This window comes from Diadema antillarum, unplaced genomic scaffold (genome assembly GCF_040938485.1).
Source record: "Diadema antillarum isolate AM-2024a unplaced genomic scaffold, OU_Dant_1.0 scf00000102, whole genome shotgun sequence".
Taxonomy (NCBI): domain Eukaryota; kingdom Metazoa; phylum Echinodermata; class Echinoidea; order Diadematoida; family Diadematidae; genus Diadema; species Diadema antillarum.
The window spans coordinates 472,126-489,891 of record NW_027270991.1 but is presented as its reverse complement, the minus strand read 5'-3'; the positions used below and the strand labels follow the sequence as shown (position 1 = coordinate 489,891).

Here is a 17,766-nt window from a genome sequence, read left to right as displayed (position 1 = left end):
CTTTGTTCAAACTTACAGTTATGTGACCACAATGTTACATTATGTCTTCAGAATGAAAATTGTTACAAGCCTCCCTGCCAATCGGTCGGGATCCTTATTCGATAATATGTACTCTTTGTTTATGTGTTGTTCGTATTTGTGTGTGTAGGAGGGAGGAAAAGTGATGAAAACATGGAGGTATTATATTCACACTGACAGGATAGTCTTCCCTGAGTATTTATGTTATTTCTAACCCTCTTCATGTACTGCACAGCTGGAATCTATCGAACACTATGGAGGACTTGACATTTCTGCTGCTGCATCAGAGGAATATGCCAAGAGTATTTGCACCATGCCAAACCTTAAAACTCTGGAGCTAGGGCAAGTCAACCTACCCGAAGGTTTCTTTCTTGCCCTCAAGACATCAGCATCGGAAGCAAGGGTATCTTAATTTGCATCTGTTATGTTCCAGTGTAATATCGTATAGTGGGCCATAGAGGAGAGATTCATGTTGACCGTTTTGATTAGAATCGAAAATGAATGGAATTACAAAGTTTCTTTAATACAGAAGGATTGTAATCATTCGATCAGAAACTGTTTTTCTTTTTTAATAAAATGAAGGAATAAATGGGTGGGGTTTCCCAAGTACACAAAACAGTCCTTCCAATTAAGGTCTACTGGAAATTGAAAAGGAGATGCTGCCATAACCCCATAATCCTATATAACTTTAGGTGTCACTCTATAGAAGATACATGTACTAATATTACAAATGTGGATGGTAGTGGTTTCTTTAATAGAAAAGATAGTGAAGATTTTATGTGTAAAATTAAATAGAAAACATTATTGAGGCAATGTCATCGTGTCTACTTATTGAAGTGATGGGTGTTTTCATCTGTGTTTTACATCATCCCCCTCCTCTTCACTCAAAAGCTACAATCTATAAGTCTTCATTTCATGATCTACCTCTCGGTGCAGGCAAGGGTTGTGTTAAGAGAAAAAATATATAGAAACATATCTATACGTAATATGTATATGTATATGTATATGAATATAATAGGGATATCTCAGTTTCTATGAGCAAATGGAATCGTAATCATCATCAATACCTGTATGATATTACTTTCAATTCTACAATATCTGGAATCAATCTGACACGTTGAAGGACCTTTATTGAGGCGATGCCATTTTATTTTCTGCCGGAAGAGATGGGTTTTTATCATCAGTGTTTCAAATCACCCCCGCCCCCCTTTCGCTCCACAGCTCAAATCCATAAGTCCACATTTCATGATCTACCTCTTGGTGCTGCCAAGGTTTGTGTAAAAAAAAGAGCACCTATTACCCACCAAACATTAAGAATCTGAATTCATGGGTTTTTACTTGTGGTGTAGATTGTTGCTTTGTGTTTCCATCATGTGACGTGGAAAGCTGAAGACCAGTTTAAGTAAGAAAAAAGAAAGAAATCTGACTCTTTGATTAGAACAAATCAAGATGAAACAAAGACGTTTAGTGAATATCTATTAACAATTACTGTATGAGATCCACAATATTAAATAGCACAAACAACGTCGAAAAATGCGCTTAGGAGGAGAGAGGAAAAAGAAACAGCAACAGGTAGACGCAAACATCTCGAAAAGTTACCAGCGTGATATAAAGAAATGCTGGGCTAATCAAAAATACGATATACATAAAACAATTCACATTTGCACCCATCATAATAATATAGGAAACATTGGCAGCATGATTAAATGCACAAACACAATTAAAGTACACACAAATATTACCATATTAGTAAATGTGTACAACTTATCAATATTCTGGTACTCACGAAATTAAGCTTAAGAACATTGAACAATAATTTTTTCTTTCTTTTTTGGTTATTCTTTAGTTAAGGCAGGCACCCATTAACATGATTAGTGCCGAAATTGAAGCATGATTACATATCCAGACGACTAGATGCACATCCTAAAGTGACATTGTGTATATATACTGTGGACGGACAATAAGAAGAGCCATTTTACTATCCGTCTCTCTTTCTATTTCTCTTCCCCTTGCAAACATTTCCAGGACACTAAATCATCGGCTTTTTGCAAAATAAAAAAGAGAGAGATTATTTTTCCCTTTATGGGTGTAATAATTCTCAGGAGTAACATTTATAAACCTGCATGTGCTCGTGTAGATAGAGTATCATTGAACCAATTACATTCATACAATGTAGGACCGAAATCTATCTTATTACAGACAGATTTCACGGTTTCAAAAGAAACCCAATTTCCTTTTGATTTTTTTCCCCCGAACTTACCTCATTCTTAACATGTCGTACAGTAAGGGAATTCAGACAGGGCAGATGTAAAATCGAGTGAAGAATACTTTTTGACGTTGACATTCCGGACAGATCCAATCGCTGGATCTAGTGATTGCATAAAGAATATTTACATTTGTTATCTGACTTTCGTTATTGGTAGAAGTCATTGCCGGTAGAATCACTTTTACATAATCAGGAAGTAATCTGTCATGGGCGTCACCAAGGCGGGGGGGGGGGGGGGGGGGGGGGGGGGTGCGTTGGATGCGACCATGGAAGGTCATTTCGAGTAAAATTTAAAAAAAAAAAACCTTCATAGCTCTTTTATTTGTCCAATATATTCTATTTAATTGTTATTGGCAGCAAAATTGTATATATATATATATATATATATATATATATATAAATTAGTACATTTATATTATTATCACAATTAACATTTACATGAATTGTGGAGAGGTCATTTTGTGTGATAGACTTGAGTCGTTCTTTGAATCATAGACAGGATAGGCTATTATATTAATGGTATGGTAAAAGCGATAGATAAGAGAATTTTATTACTTTTTTCAGCTTTTAGTCCGTATTGCTTACGGAAATGTACATTGTAGTTGTCTACCCTGTATAATGTACCTCGTCACTATGCAAATTCATCAGTGTGTGTATCTGTTTGTGTGCACGTCTGTGTGTATACATGGAACTATAATGTGCATATGTATATGTCATTGTGTTAAATGCATGAAATGTCTTCCATCTGTCTCTTCTAAGCAATAATAATATGGGGAAAATATAACTATGGAACCGCTTTTAGAGGTACCCAGCTGAACTTTGCACATGCATAAATAAGTGGATAAATCTGTTCCAATCAACTCATGATTGCACATACCTAAGGTCAAGGGTCAAAGGTCATTGTTGAAGTTAAAATTGTTCTTTGTCTTCTTTTTTCTTCTTGTCCAAACCGCTTGAATTTAGGAATATTAAATGATATTCTTCTCTGGAATCAGAACTGACATTGTCTTAAAGTGTATCTTTTTGTCAAAAAAATATTTGTTGATATGTGAAAGAGACTGAAATGTAACTCTAAACATATCAAAAAATATTTTTTTTTTTTGGTCAGAGATACACTTTAAGGTTTTTTTTTTTCCCAAACTGCATCGTCCAACATTCTATAAAGTGCTGTGTTCTTGTCATGTATTTTTGCCAGTGTGATGGAATATGCAAATGGACACCATACCTCCAGCTCTCAAAGCTACACCAGAAGTTTCCAATGTTCTCAGGTAAGAGTGTGCTAGAATGCATGGAAGGTGATCTTGTGATACCCAGGCGGTGAGCGCGAGACCCCCGGGTCTCTTGTTTTCTCTCACAGGCTTTATGTCGTCATTTCTTTTGTTTTTCTTCTTTGTCTTGATCTTGATTTTTTTTGTTGTTGTTGGCTAGTTTACTCTCTGTGAATTCTCCCCTCAAATCTCTCAAGAATACTCTATTCCTTATCTGTTTTTCTTCACTTTTTTTCAATGGCACTTCGAAGGGAGAAGGCATGAAAACAACATCTTAATGTGTTTTTTTTTTCTTAACGATATAATAAAATTTTTATATGAACTTTATTCTGGAATGTTCTTCTCAGGTTAGGCAGATTTGAAAATCTACAAGCGATAAAATCGAGACAGTCGATGAGTAATACGACCAACTTTATGCTAAACACACATTAGGTATTAACTTTGTGACATTGTAAAAGTAAAATGTGTAATTAGAAAAATAAATATGAATTTAGTGTTTAAAGCTTCATGCCACTACATACTTTCCAGCACTGGTACTTTACATTATGCACGAATAGAATAGCACAGCATACACACAGGTAAAGCACTGTTGGTAGGGGTGTCAGAATTTCATGCCATAGTATACATTTAACATTCGAAGTAACTTTGCTTTCAGATTAGTTGTCACACACTTGATAGCTGTGAAGTCAATTATATAAGGTATAGTCCATTCCTACAAAACGTTTGTAGGGCTCAAACTCAACACCCTAGCAGAATAAAACGCACAGTAAATAAAAGTAAACGCAGTACATGGGACGTCATAAAAAGTCTCGTAATTTCTCTGGTTTCTCTGACGTTTCATTCGCACTTGTCTCCGGCTTTTCATCCTTGATGCTTTTCATTGGATGTTTTGTAATGTCACTAAATTCACCTTCATTTTCCTTCATTGCTTGATCCAAATATGATTTTTTTTTTTCAAGATATTTGTCAAATTTGCGTGGTGATTTTAACAGAAAGCCAAAAGCCAACTTCTATTGTTTACAGATTAAGTCAGTAGACAATGGTAGAGGGTGAAGTCAATACTGCTCTCTGACTGGCCAATTTCTCTATGATGTCAATGGAGTGGATGTAATACCTTTTGAAACCGAAATGATTTTTAGATTCAATTTTTAAACACTTTCTGGTTGGAAATTTAGCTTTTTGTTAGCACAAGTGTAAAGAAGTCCTAAAAATGAGTACATCAAGCCAAAAAGGTGAGTGTTGATGAAAAATGGAGGTAGTACCTTTTGCAACTGAGCCTGGCTATATTTGATGAAACGCTTGCACGCTTGCCCACACTTATGGGACAGAGGTATGGGACCACCTTCCCCTTTCATACGTAGTTTTTTTTGCCCCTCAGTATGGCTTGATGACGTTATTGGAACCTCGTCTTACATGTTATGGAGGCCATTTTTGAATTGAGAGATGGCCTATAACTAGGACAATTTTGGGTAAATTCACCTAAGGGGCTTACAACAGTATTATGTTTTCTATGGCGGCAATCTCCAACTCAACATGGTGGCCTATCTAATGATCCACAATTAGGAAACAGCTGTACTGGAACGTTGGACACCACAAGCGTGTGTATTCTTGAAAATTTCCTGCTTCTACAACAATGGCAACCTGAGATAATAGGTATGCGTAAAAACGCTATGGCGGCCATTTTGAATTTCAGATTGGCAACCTACAAACTGTATAAAAACAATCCACAGTATCAGAAAAAGACATATCAGATTGTCTGACAACACACCCATGCATTTTGCACTGAATTTGAAGCTTCTATTATGTATATGGCTCACTTTATGAGATACTAGTATGGGTCAAAATACGGTTTGCTATGGCGGCCATTTTAAAATTCAAAATTGCGGCTGAAGACGTGGTTGGTCTTTGAGGAATTAAAACTCCCAAAGTGACAAAATCAGCAAACACACACACACACACACACACACACACAAATCAATTTTAGCACACACACACACACACACAAAAACCTCCCCACGGGATTACACAATAGCCTCTACTATATCTCGTGATCTTTTTGCATATGGAAATCTCTAGTCTAAAATACTTGCACACCAACATGGCGTGACGTAAATGATTTATGTCGCCGGCATAATTCATTCACGTCATGTGCAAGGCGCGCTCGCTATGGAGACGCACCTTGACCTAATAAGATTTAGCAAAATACATTCCAAGGCCATAACATTACACCTTTATTGCACTTGCACTATAAAGTGATGAACATTTCTGTTTTGGATGTTCTAAACACATTACACACATACAACCACTATGTTATTGCAACTTTTCTTCATGCCTTTATTGTACAGAATTCTGACATTGCATTTTACGCTTCGTTGAAAAATGCAATTAAGAAAAGAGAAAACATGATACCCTTGATGCTGATGCTGATGCCTTGAGGGCGACAAAGAAGTCGTCTGGTATGTTGACATTAGTTATCTTCAGAGAGTGAAGGTGTGACATAGTGCAGATACTCTTGGCGTACGCCTGTGATGCAGCAACCGAGATGACGGGTCCTCCAGTGTGTATCATTGATTTCAGCTTTTCAGGACAGGAGTATGGAGAAAAATATTACGAAATGCTATGGTCACACTATGAATTGGTTTTGAAATGATTTGCTCTTTCATTGCAAGGAAAATACGACTAGACTCTCCAACGTGACATTGATTCCGGTATACAATATTGTAGGATGATTTAATGTAACTTGTTATGAACACTGAATGCTACAAGAGGACTATACATTCTATCACTATACTCTTGTTAACGCACGGGGAAACAACACACATGCAAGCATTAGGATTCTATGAAATCCATATTATGAAAGCCTACAAAACATTAGAGATAATGATAGCAAGATATCTTACACATTGTGTACTAATGAAACAGACTTTTCGAGAAAAAAAGCCAATGTTACACACTCGAAGATGAAGAAAAAAGAATGTCTATTATGTTCACACAAATTATCTTTAAATCTGAAGGATATTGATCTAGCGCTCCTTTTTTTGAAGTATTAAACGTTTGACAGTTAATTTATAATCAACGCAATGAATATGTGTTTTTTTCTTTTTCTTTGATTAGAAAAGATGTTTTTGATAACATAAAACTTCATTATTTCTAGTAACAATCCGATAAAAGGAAAGTCTGTTATTTCGTCTTCTCTCTGATATTAGATTACAGGAAAAAAAGCGAAGATTAGAGAATAATACCCGTGTTCCTGAAGATGATTCATCGAGGGCAAAATAAAACTCGTCTGATATCTTGACATCCTGAAGATGCAGACTTTGAAGGCGTGGCATCGAACAGATACTCTTTGCGTAGGCCTGTGATGCAGCAGGCGAGATGACGGATCCTCTAATGTGTATCATTGCTTGGAGCTTTGCCGAAACGAAGAGAGGCGAAAATGATATAATATGTTAAAGTATTATTGGGTGGGAGGAATACATAACTCATTCTCGTCAAAACCTGCTGAAACTAAGGAAAGGAACGGACAAGCCTGAAAGTATAACAATTAGAGTACAGAACTTTTAGATTGAAAAAAATAGGATGAAAGATATGACAAAGTACTATAGTCAGACTACGCAGTGACTTTGTAATGATTCGTATTTTAAATTTAAAAATAAAACCAAAACAAAACAAAGAACTACTAAATAGGCAATCCAGCGTGACGGATTCGTTCCCGGTATCCAATTTTAATTAGAAGAGTATAAGGTGACAAGGTATGAATATTGAATGGAACAACGGCACTATTTATACTTTCATCTTATTTTTCTTGCAAAAGGACGGATAATAAGGCGTAGCATGATGATACAGACGTCAAGAGGGTATAATACAATCACTTTACATGAACTTTGTTTCAAACGCAACTATTTCCAGAGGGCATTTAGTTGGGTTGAGTTTATTAACAACATACATGTGAATATGATAACATGATAACATGAAATTCCATTGGGTAAGATACAATAACATGATTTTTTTTTTTTAAATGAGAATACAATGATTTTGTACAAGGTTCTTACAGCTATGCAAGCATATATTTTACATAATTATATTTATCTTACATAAGAATACATGTGGTATAATAGATTTAGTTTCGTTGTGATACGTTTATTACTGAAAAGGCAAAGAGTATGAATAAGTATGTCATGTAGAAATACGCATAGACAAAGGTTCTGAAAAAAAATTAGAAAAACGAAAGATAATTTTGTTAAAGGGGGAACCAAAAGTTAGCACAAGTGCTAGTCGAGAATAGTTCTCCCATTATAGCTACATGTATATTATTAAGCTGCTTATTGCAAGGTCTACACTTTTAAAGTAACTGTACTATAAAAGTACATTAAGCTAAACACTGAATATTCTTTTCATCACTAAACTTCATTTAACAAGTAATTGTTTAGGTTTCTTCGAAATGAAGATATTGTTCTTTCCTCCTGAATATTTTTGGGCAAACTATTCCAAAACTTTCACCCGACAAAAGATATAGAAAATGTACCATGTGTCGTTTTACAATTCGGGAGTCTAAGCATGGAATGATCTTTCCCTCTAGTCCTGTATGCATGATTTATTGGCTCATAATATTGCGTTACAGAATGTGGTAAATGTCCCTTGTGTAGATCATACAAAGGTTGACACTGCAAGCTTATGCAGGTCAAAAACATCTAACACTCCTAGAATGGTGAATAATGGCCTAGAACTTGTTCTTAAGGGGGAAAATGTAATTGCTCTCACAGCCATTTTTTTGGGCTTAAAATATACAATTTAAGTGACTGCTTTAGGTACTTCCCCATACTTTAATTCCATAAAGTATATGTGATTGTATAAATAATTTATATAAAAGCATGAGAACATGCCTTGGAACAAAGTATCTTAACTTAAAAATTAAGCCAATTTTGCGACATGTTGCTTTTGTTACGAACATTCTATAATATAGGTTTTCCCGGCCAATTTCGCACTTTTGTCACTCCATTTGATAAAAGGTTCATTCAATTTAGCGAAAATCCTCGTCACTGCACATTCTGTCATTCAAAATTGCAAGTTAGTCGTTCAATTTACCATTTCGATCAATGAAATTTGCACATGTGCCATTCGATTTCGTAAAACGAGCATTCAAATTGGCACGTGCTCTTCAGTCATTCAAATTCGCCAAGACTGGCCGAAAGGGGTAGTTCAGTCATTCAATTTCGCGTATGGGCAGTCAAATTCCTAACATGTTCATTCAAATTAACGTCATGTTATTTCTCTTTTGAAAAGGTGATAACATTTAAACGCGTATTTCTATGTGACTTTTTGTTTCATCCATGCACTGTTAAGCAGTAAAAGTATCATATTTTTTTACCATACATAACTCGGGTTTGTTGTTCTGTAACGCCCCTTTTCTTTCATACATGTCATTTTAGGCCTACATGTACCAATACTACAGATTAACTTCATCTTCTTACAGTCATGACAGCACAAATTGGATACTGGGTCATGTGCAGACGTATTTCTCAAGAAGACAGAAAAAGAATTATAGAAACATTTGATGATCATAATCTTGACTTCCTAGAACTGGCCGACACACTCGGAATAAAGCACTCAACGGCCAGATAAGTTGTGGCCACAACACGGTCATGATGCACTAAATCTTGGGACTGGAAGAATCACTAAGCACATTGAAAAAAAAAAAAACTGTTGCCAAAATCTTTCAAATAAGTACGAAAATATGAAATGTAATGACGCTTGCAAAACAGTAACTGTGTTGACAAAAAAGAAAGAAAGAAAGAACCAAAGCATAAACATGCGTGCTAAATTGACTGCAAAATATGTTAAATTGGACGCCCAAAAATGAATTTGAATGAACGAGTGCGGCATGTCCGTGATCACGTGACTATATTATTCTAAATTGAATGAACGAATAACGAAATGGTGCTAGTTTTACGAATTTCAATTGAAAAAGTGTTAATTAGAATGACGCTAAAGGTAATTTGAATGCTCCAAAATGAATTTGAATGAAGAGATCATAAAATTGAACTACCGAACATGTCATCTACGCTAAATTTTGCTAAACTGAATGCAGCAATTAGGAATTGGACTGACACAAGTGCGAAATTGGCCGGGAAAACCTATATTGATATTCAAGGTTATAAAACCGTCTGCTTAAAAGCGGTAATCTAGTAATAGTAGCCAAGCTATAATACACTAGTCTTTCTCAAAGATGCAGGGACATGCACTGATACAGCCAGGACATGGTGACTAAATAAAATAAAGATCTGTTTGGCATGAAAAGGGGTTATATTCTTTGAGCAAGAAATGAAAATATATCATGCTTTATTTAGAATGGAGAGGTTCTTTTTTTTTTTTGGGGGGGGGGGGTTGGGATTACTTCAGTTTCTTTTTTTTTAAAGATCTTCGTCATTTATTCTAGTTCACTTCCCTTCGTTTTTGAGATTAGAGAAGAGAAAAAACCCCTCCTCTCTGGTCCAGTTTGTAATAGTACATTAGGAGAAAAAAAAAAGATACAATGTTAGATACGTTTACTCCTGATGCTGATACGGCAATGGAGAGAAAGAAATCATCAGCCATGCTGACATCATGGAGCACCAGCAATCGAAGGTTTGGCAAGTAGATCATCTCTGCGAAGGCCATTGATGCAGTACCCCAATTTGCAGACCCCTCTGTTGTAGTTATTGATAGCTATGCAGCATTACAGGTGGATGTAAAAGCAATTGAAAGTAAACGCACAAATATGAGACAAAATAGCAACATAGATTATTTTTCCTTTATGGAAAACCAAACGTCCTTGATAACGGAGATAAGAATTTCATATGTTGATATAAAAATGTTTAAAAAATAAAGCAAATTACCCATCACCCCTGTTGCATCTTCATTTAGTTTGGAAAGGCTAAATACTTCGCGATGAATTTTAATGTTTGGTTCGGAAAAAAAAATCATATTTTCCTTTAATAGGGGGGTGGGCAGACGATCCCAAAAACAATCAACATACTATAAAAAAGACTAGCTTACTTAATAGAAAAAAAAATTATATGAAAACAAATGCTACACTAACTATTTTAATTGCGTGTAATTCTTGGAAACTTGATTAATTAATAATAATAATAATAATAATAATAGACATTTATAGAGCGCCTTTTCCACTGGATACAAAGCGCTATGACATGTCATCCCTGGTCGCCATTGGAGATAAAATATATAGAAAATACCAGGCAGCGAGAGTATAAGTCCAGTGCACATATAGGGACATCAAAATGAATAAGTCTTTAAGTTTTGTTTGAAATGATCAAGTGTTAGTGATGATTTGATTTGATTTGAGAAGAGGAGGGAGCTTATTCCACAGAAACGCTTGAAAAACAGCGAACATGTTTGAAGTGACAAAATAATAATGTTATTAGAGACTTCATTTAAGAGGTGCTCCTCACATGCACCCAATGCGCATTACTTCACCAATAGCCCGATCTAATAATTGGACTGTACCGAATTCTCTTTCACCAATATTTACAAATATTTTTGTTTTAAGCGATTTAGACAAACAAATAGCTCAACAAAGAGAAAACCAAGAATCTATTGACTTTTGATATGTTAGTTGCTGGCAGTGCTGAAATAAGTCAAAATAACCGGTTAAAATTAGATCAGACAAGAATGTCATCTCCCAACAAGTCTCTTATTGTGATGCACACATGTATTCTCTTTATAAAAATATCATGGAAATAAAAACAAAGTAGAGAAAAGATAACCGTGATGTAATGACTATAATTATGTTGATTGCTTCACTGGCAAGGAGACAAACCTATAGAAGTCATTGATATTAAAAAGTGGTTGTGATATTATTTCATGAAGGCAACTCAGTATTAGAGAAAGGTAACACGGTGACACCATCCTTTCATCTCAATGTCTTATGCGAATTTTTGAGGGGACATTGTTCATTCAGGAAAATGGACTATTTTGATATTCAATTACTTCATTTCTGCTACCTATTTCCATATAAGAACGACACTGCCACTCCTTTGTTGTTCTATCTTTACTCATTACGTCAGATTAGTTTCTTCTTTTACAAATGTGCCCTTCCAGTGAGAAGAAGATGATAATTTTAGATGATATTATGGTGTGACACTGAGGATACTCAATGAAAGAAAGAAATGGAAATACCGATACTCGTCCTGGCTTTAATGGAGAGGAATCAGCCCGAAACTTGTAGGGTCTGATATATGCCGTCTCAAGAGCCTTGAAATGTGGCATTGCACAGATGCTCTTCACGTAGGCCTGCAATGCTTCGGCTGACATGACAGATCCTCCATGGTGATATAATGACTGAAGCTATGCAGAATCGTAGCAGGGTTAGAAGATGAATGATTATTGTACGAATGAGAATTCTGTATCTCTCTACATCGGGCAAGTGAAATGACAAGCCAATTTTCACATGGATAGTAGATTGCATGCACAAGTTGAAAATAAACTCCAGCAATAAAGAGCCCCGATATACTTTAAATCAATCGTTTTGGAATAATACGCCGGTAACAGATTATGTCTTTCATATCAAGCAGGAGAGTCGATCTTTATTCCCTCCATTATCGAACAGAAACAAATGACATCACTCCAGTGACATCAGTGGAGAGAGGGGGTCTACATACCAGACATCATTTATCAACGTATTTACATATTTTCTTTTTTCTCGAACTGAAAGAGGAAATCGTATAACCAATTTAAAGGGTTTATACCATCGCTTAATCTCATTCGAGTTATATAATCGTTACCGACATCAATGTTGTGAAAACATAATCAATCTAAAATTTCTCTTTTGACATTGTGTCTTGTCGTCGCTACGATAACAAATTGGATGAAAAGAAAATCAGCAATAAAATACCCTTGATACCGATGCTGATGTTGAGAGGGTGAAAAAGAAATGTTCTGTTAAGTTGACTGCCCGTAGCTCAAGAGTCTTTAGGTTTGGCATGGTGCAGATGCTCTTGGCGTAGGCCTGTGATGCCGTAGGCGAGATACCAGGCCCTCCAGAGTGACGTATTGATTCCAACTGTGTAACATAGAAGAAAGGTGAAAAACATGAGAAATTTTATGAGAAAATGCACTGTTGTCTTTGAATGATTGACCTTCCTTGAAATACTACCAATTCCTTGATAAAAAAATCCGCGTACGTCACATATTTGTTCCAGGTATGTGGTGTAGTAGTGTGAGATATCAAAAAAAAAAGATAGAAAAAAGGGTTGTTGGTAAGAGCTTATGTATTGATATCAAACATACATGAAAAAAACCCAATTGTTTACCATGCGCTTGTTTTTAAAGGCGATCATTTTAAACCGAAACGTCTCAAAGAGGAGGGGCAAATCCATTCATTTTGTACAAGAGAGAGAGACAGAGACGCATCGAACCGTGCGGCAACGCATCGATAATTCACTGACACTGTGCAAAATCCTGTTTTTCCGGGATAATTCTGGACTCCTGCTTTCTCGACCGTTCATCTATTAGCTTGCAGAGACAGTGGGAATGATGGATGCAGCGAAATCTCTGACATCTCCCGGCGGACGCTCACGCACACACACAATGTAGCTCACAGAACTCTACTCTACACTGTGTGTATAGTTCTGTGATGTACCTTTGCCTCCGCCTGTTACGTGTATGTAATGTATTGACGATGGTTACACGAAGCACTATATCTGCGTGCGCGTGATATGGACTATAAAAAGGACATGTACGTACAGTTCGCCATTGGCGTCCCCAAATGAGAACAACGAACGTCGTTCTTTAATTGTATTTTGCACAACTGCAAAATACTATGCAGCTCAGGTACGTCATTTAGTTTGCTCGCGGTTTGCTCTGAAGTCCGATGTCATGTACGCAGACTGTTTAGGACGGCTAGATATACAGGGATGCCAAGTTCAAAAATTTCTTATGAGTGAGATTTTCGTGACTCGGCATCTCGGCGAGCGAATGTGCGCGCAAGCGAGGGTGTGGGAGGGGTCCCCTCCCCCGAGGCCTCCCACGGAAGGCAGCTTTTTCAATTTTTAGCTCTTAACCTTATTAACCCTATAAAGCCCAAGGGGGGGCACATTGTGCCCCCTACCAGATTTTCGTTTGCCACTCCTTCGCCCTTAATCCGATTTCAACCAAATTTGGTGACTTTTCCTAAAATCTTATTGCGAACATTTTGATATATAATTTAGCTATATTTGATGTTGCTGGTTGCCATGGCAACCATAAACTGACAACCATGTCAGTCAGATTTTACATCTTTTTTTCTGTTCCCATTTCATTTAACAGCATTACAGTGTATGAAATGGGTGTTTCCTTGGCTGAAATTTGTTGAAGGAGCAAAATTCGAAGTAACTAGAAATGTCGCTACAGCGACTGGTTATACCCCCGCCAAACAACATTTCATAAGCTTTGGTCAAAACAACATTTAATAAGCTTTGGTCAAAAAAACTGAGGAAGTAGTTAAATCCGCAAGATCTTTCCTTGATCTTCTGCCATTAATATGCCGTTACCATGGCAACGTACTTTCGGGTACTGTCGAAAAATGCGTCTTGCACATCTACAACCAAAGGCACACATCTGTACCAAGTTTCATGGAAATTGGGCAAAAACTGAGGAAGTAGTTCGCAACACAAAATTTTCCATCATTTTGGCTCATAATATGTGAGCTGTTACCATGGCAACATACTTTTTGTCACTGTCAAGAAATGTGTCATGCTGACCTATATCCTAAGACAAACATTCAATATGAATTCCATGAGAATTGGAAGAACACTAATGAAGCAGTTTTGCCATGAAGCATTTTGCCCTATATATTACCAATAACATGCCGTTACCATGGCAACGCACTTTTTGCCACTGCTAAAATATGTGTCTTGCACATTAACATATTCAGATGAACATCTGTACCTAATTTTATAAAAATTGATCAAAAACTGTGGGAGGAGTTCGCGACGCAAGATTTGTACCCATTTTTGCCCATAATATGCCGTTACCATGGCAACGTACTTTTGGGTACTGTCAAAAAATACGTCTTGCACATCTACAACCCAAGGCACACATCTGTGCCAAGTTTTATGGGAATCGGTTGAAAACTGAGGAAGTAGTTCGCGACGCAAGATTTGCAACGGACCGACCGCCCGACCGACCGCCCGACCGGCCGACCGCCCGACCGCCCGACCGCCCGACCGTCCGCTGATTCCTATATACCCCCTTCAAACTTCGTTTGGCGGGGGTATAATTATGGTCCTGGAAAGTTTTTCTTATTATTTCCTTTGTTTTTATGTGACAAAGGCATAAAACAATAGATATAATAGAGATAATTGAAAACAATGATATTTTCTAAAGATTGCCCTTATATTTTGAGTTATTTTGATTCCTTCACCAAAGTTATGCCTCTAATATCATTAGTTTATCATGTTATCAATGTGCAATCTCAAAATTCCAGTATTATGCACATATTAAATGTCATAACTATACATGTTCCCATCCCAAACATTTCATCTCAGGTCTCATAATGTATCACTATGTTGATATGAATAGCGCCCCCATGTGGTGACCTTGAGAAATTTCAACCATAACAAATAATAAAATTCCACTTGCTTATCATTTGTGGCAAATATGAAAATGATTGGTGTATAATATGACATATATAATGGGGATAAAGAAATTATACAGAAAAATCATGTTTTTAGCATATTTCCTATGTATTTCTTTATATTTCGGTGAATAGCGCCCTCCATGGGTGACCTTGTGAAAATTCAAATGTACGATCATGTAGAGTATGAGTTACTCTATCCACGTGCCAAATATGACGATGATACACCAAATAATAAAAAAGTTATATAGGGGGGGCACAATGTGCCCCCCCTTGGGCCTGCGAGGGGTCAAAATAGCTTGGGCTTAATAGGGTTATAGAATGCGTGATACCCCGTTTATACTGCGAGAGGGTTTTCGAGCCGCCTTGAGGAGGTTCGAAAACCCGCTACGAAAAGCGGGCTCTCGTCTGTTTATACTGCGCGAGCGAAAGCAGGCCCGAGAGGGTCTTAGCAGGGTTACGGCTTCCGTTCCTATGGTAACCGAATTCCCCTCCGAAAACCGGCGCGCGCTTTCGTGGCATCACTTTTGCGCGGAAACGTGACTGCTGAGCGCGAATTTAGAACAACGTGGGTTCACGATCCGGTGCAGTTGCTTGTTTACATCATGAACGCGCGATGACCTCCAGTGATAACTTCCGGGTCGGCAAAAAAGCGGCTTTTCGAACCCCCTAGCGTTTATACTGCTGTCGAGCCTCCTCGAGCCTGCTATAGCGGGTTCTGAAACCTCCCCCCGTAGGAGGTTTCAGAACCCGACCGGACCCGACCCGACCGGATCGCCTTTTCTGAATTCTGTCTGTTTATACTGAGCTGAAAGCCTACTCGAAGCGGCTACAGGGGGTTTCAGAACCCGCTTTTTCCTTAGTATAAACGGGGTATGAGACTTGGTAGCTCTGGATATAATTTGCCGATCGTATCCTTCCATATCAGATTACACGCGCAGCTGTGTCCATTCGTTTACTGCAGAGCTGCTGTAATCATACATATTCATAAGATGAGCGGACGTAGGGGAAAACCTCGCTTTGCCGACCGCCTATTTTTTTTAAATTACAAGTGGAAATAGAATGTGTGGTTCTATGGTCTATCAAACCAAGTTTTGGTGACAAAAAAAAGAGGGAGCAAATGAAGACGAATATATATTCTTCTTTCTTCCATAACATGGGAAAAAATATTAAAGAAAAAAAATACGAGGTCGTGAGACCCTATTCCCACGGGTGCCTATTAAACCTGATGACTATGATCTCCCCCTCCCCAAATAATAACAATGATAATAATAATAATAATGATAATGATAATAATAACTAGAAATGTCGCTACAGCGACTGGTTATACCCCCGCCAAACAACATTTCATAAGCTTTGGTCAAAAAACTGAGGAAGTAGTTAAATCCGCAAGATCTTTCCTTGATCTTCTGCCATTAATATGCCGTTACCATGGCAACGTACTTTCGGGTACTGTCGAAAAATGCGTCTTGCACATCTACAACCAAAGGCACACATCTGTACCAAGTTTCATGGAAATTGGGCAAAAACTGAGGAAGTAGTTTGCAACACAAAATTTTCCATCATTTTGGCTCATAATATGTGAGCTGTTACCATGGCAACATACTTTTTGTCACTGTCAAGAAATGTGTCATACTGACCTATATCCTAAGACAAACATTCAATATGAATTCCATGAGAATTGGAAGAACACTGATGAAGCAGTTTTGCCATGAAGCATTTTGCCCTATATTTTACGAATAACATGCCGTTACCATGGCAACGCACTTTTTGCCACTGCGGAAATATGTGTCTTGCACATTAACATATTCAGTTGAACATCTGTACCCAATTTCATAAAAATTGATCAAAAACTGTGGGAAGAGTTTGCGACGCAAGATTTGAACCCATTTTGCCCATAGTATGCCGTTACCATGGCAACGTACTTTTGGGTACTGTCAAAAAATATGTCTTGCACATCTACAACCCAAGGCACACATCTGTGCCAAGTTTTATGGGAATCGGTTGAAAACTGAGGAAGTAGTTCGCGACGCAAGATTTGTACCCATTTTTGCCCATAATATGCCGTTACCATGGCAACGTACTTTTGGGTACTGTCAAAAAATACGTCTTGCACATCTACAACCCAAGGCACACATCTGTGCCAAGTTTTATGGGAATCGGTTGAAAACTGAGGAAGTAGTTCGCGACGCAAGATTTGCAACGGACCGACCGCCCGACCGACCGCCCGACCGACCGACCGCCCGACCGCCCGACCGTCCGCTGATTCCTATATACCCCCTTCAAACTTCGTTTGGCGGGGGTATAATAATAACAACAATAATAGGAGCAATAATTGTAGGCCTAATATTAATTATGATAACGTACAGTCTGAAGCAGATGATGGTTTTATGATATATTGATGCCAAGTTTTGGTGATTAAACACAAAAAGGAGGGAGCAAATGAAGACGAAAATATTTTGTTTTACTCTCATAACGTGGGGAAAAGAAATATGAAAAAAAAAACAAACCCCAAGGCCTTGAGACCAGCCGTGGATTCCCGCGGGTGTCCGCGTGGATGCAAGAGCAGGGGGCAATCAAAGTCATAGTGTTAATATCTTCCC

General features: G+C 37.5%; 1 protein-coding gene across 1 annotated transcript in view; it reads right to left on the bottom strand.

The window, feature by feature from the left end:
- Positions 1–1,314: 1,314 nt before the first annotated feature.
- LOC139718921 (uncharacterized) overlaps positions 1,315–17,766 on the bottom strand; it is a 50,571-nt gene continuing 34,119 nt past the window's right edge. The window contains exons 11-17 of the mRNA XM_071630372.1: positions 12,443–12,610; positions 11,728–11,895; positions 10,096–10,257; positions 6,795–6,962; positions 5,962–6,129; positions 2,279–2,386; positions 1,315–1,404 (exon numbers count right to left, since the gene is read on the bottom strand). Coding sequence (XP_071486473.1) covers positions 1,315–1,404; positions 2,279–2,386; positions 5,962–6,129; positions 6,795–6,962; positions 10,096–10,257; positions 11,728–11,895; positions 12,443–12,610 — 1,032 coding nt within the window. The remainder of the gene's footprint in view (positions 1,405–2,278; positions 2,387–5,961; positions 6,130–6,794; positions 6,963–10,095; positions 10,258–11,727; positions 11,896–12,442; positions 12,611–17,766) is intronic.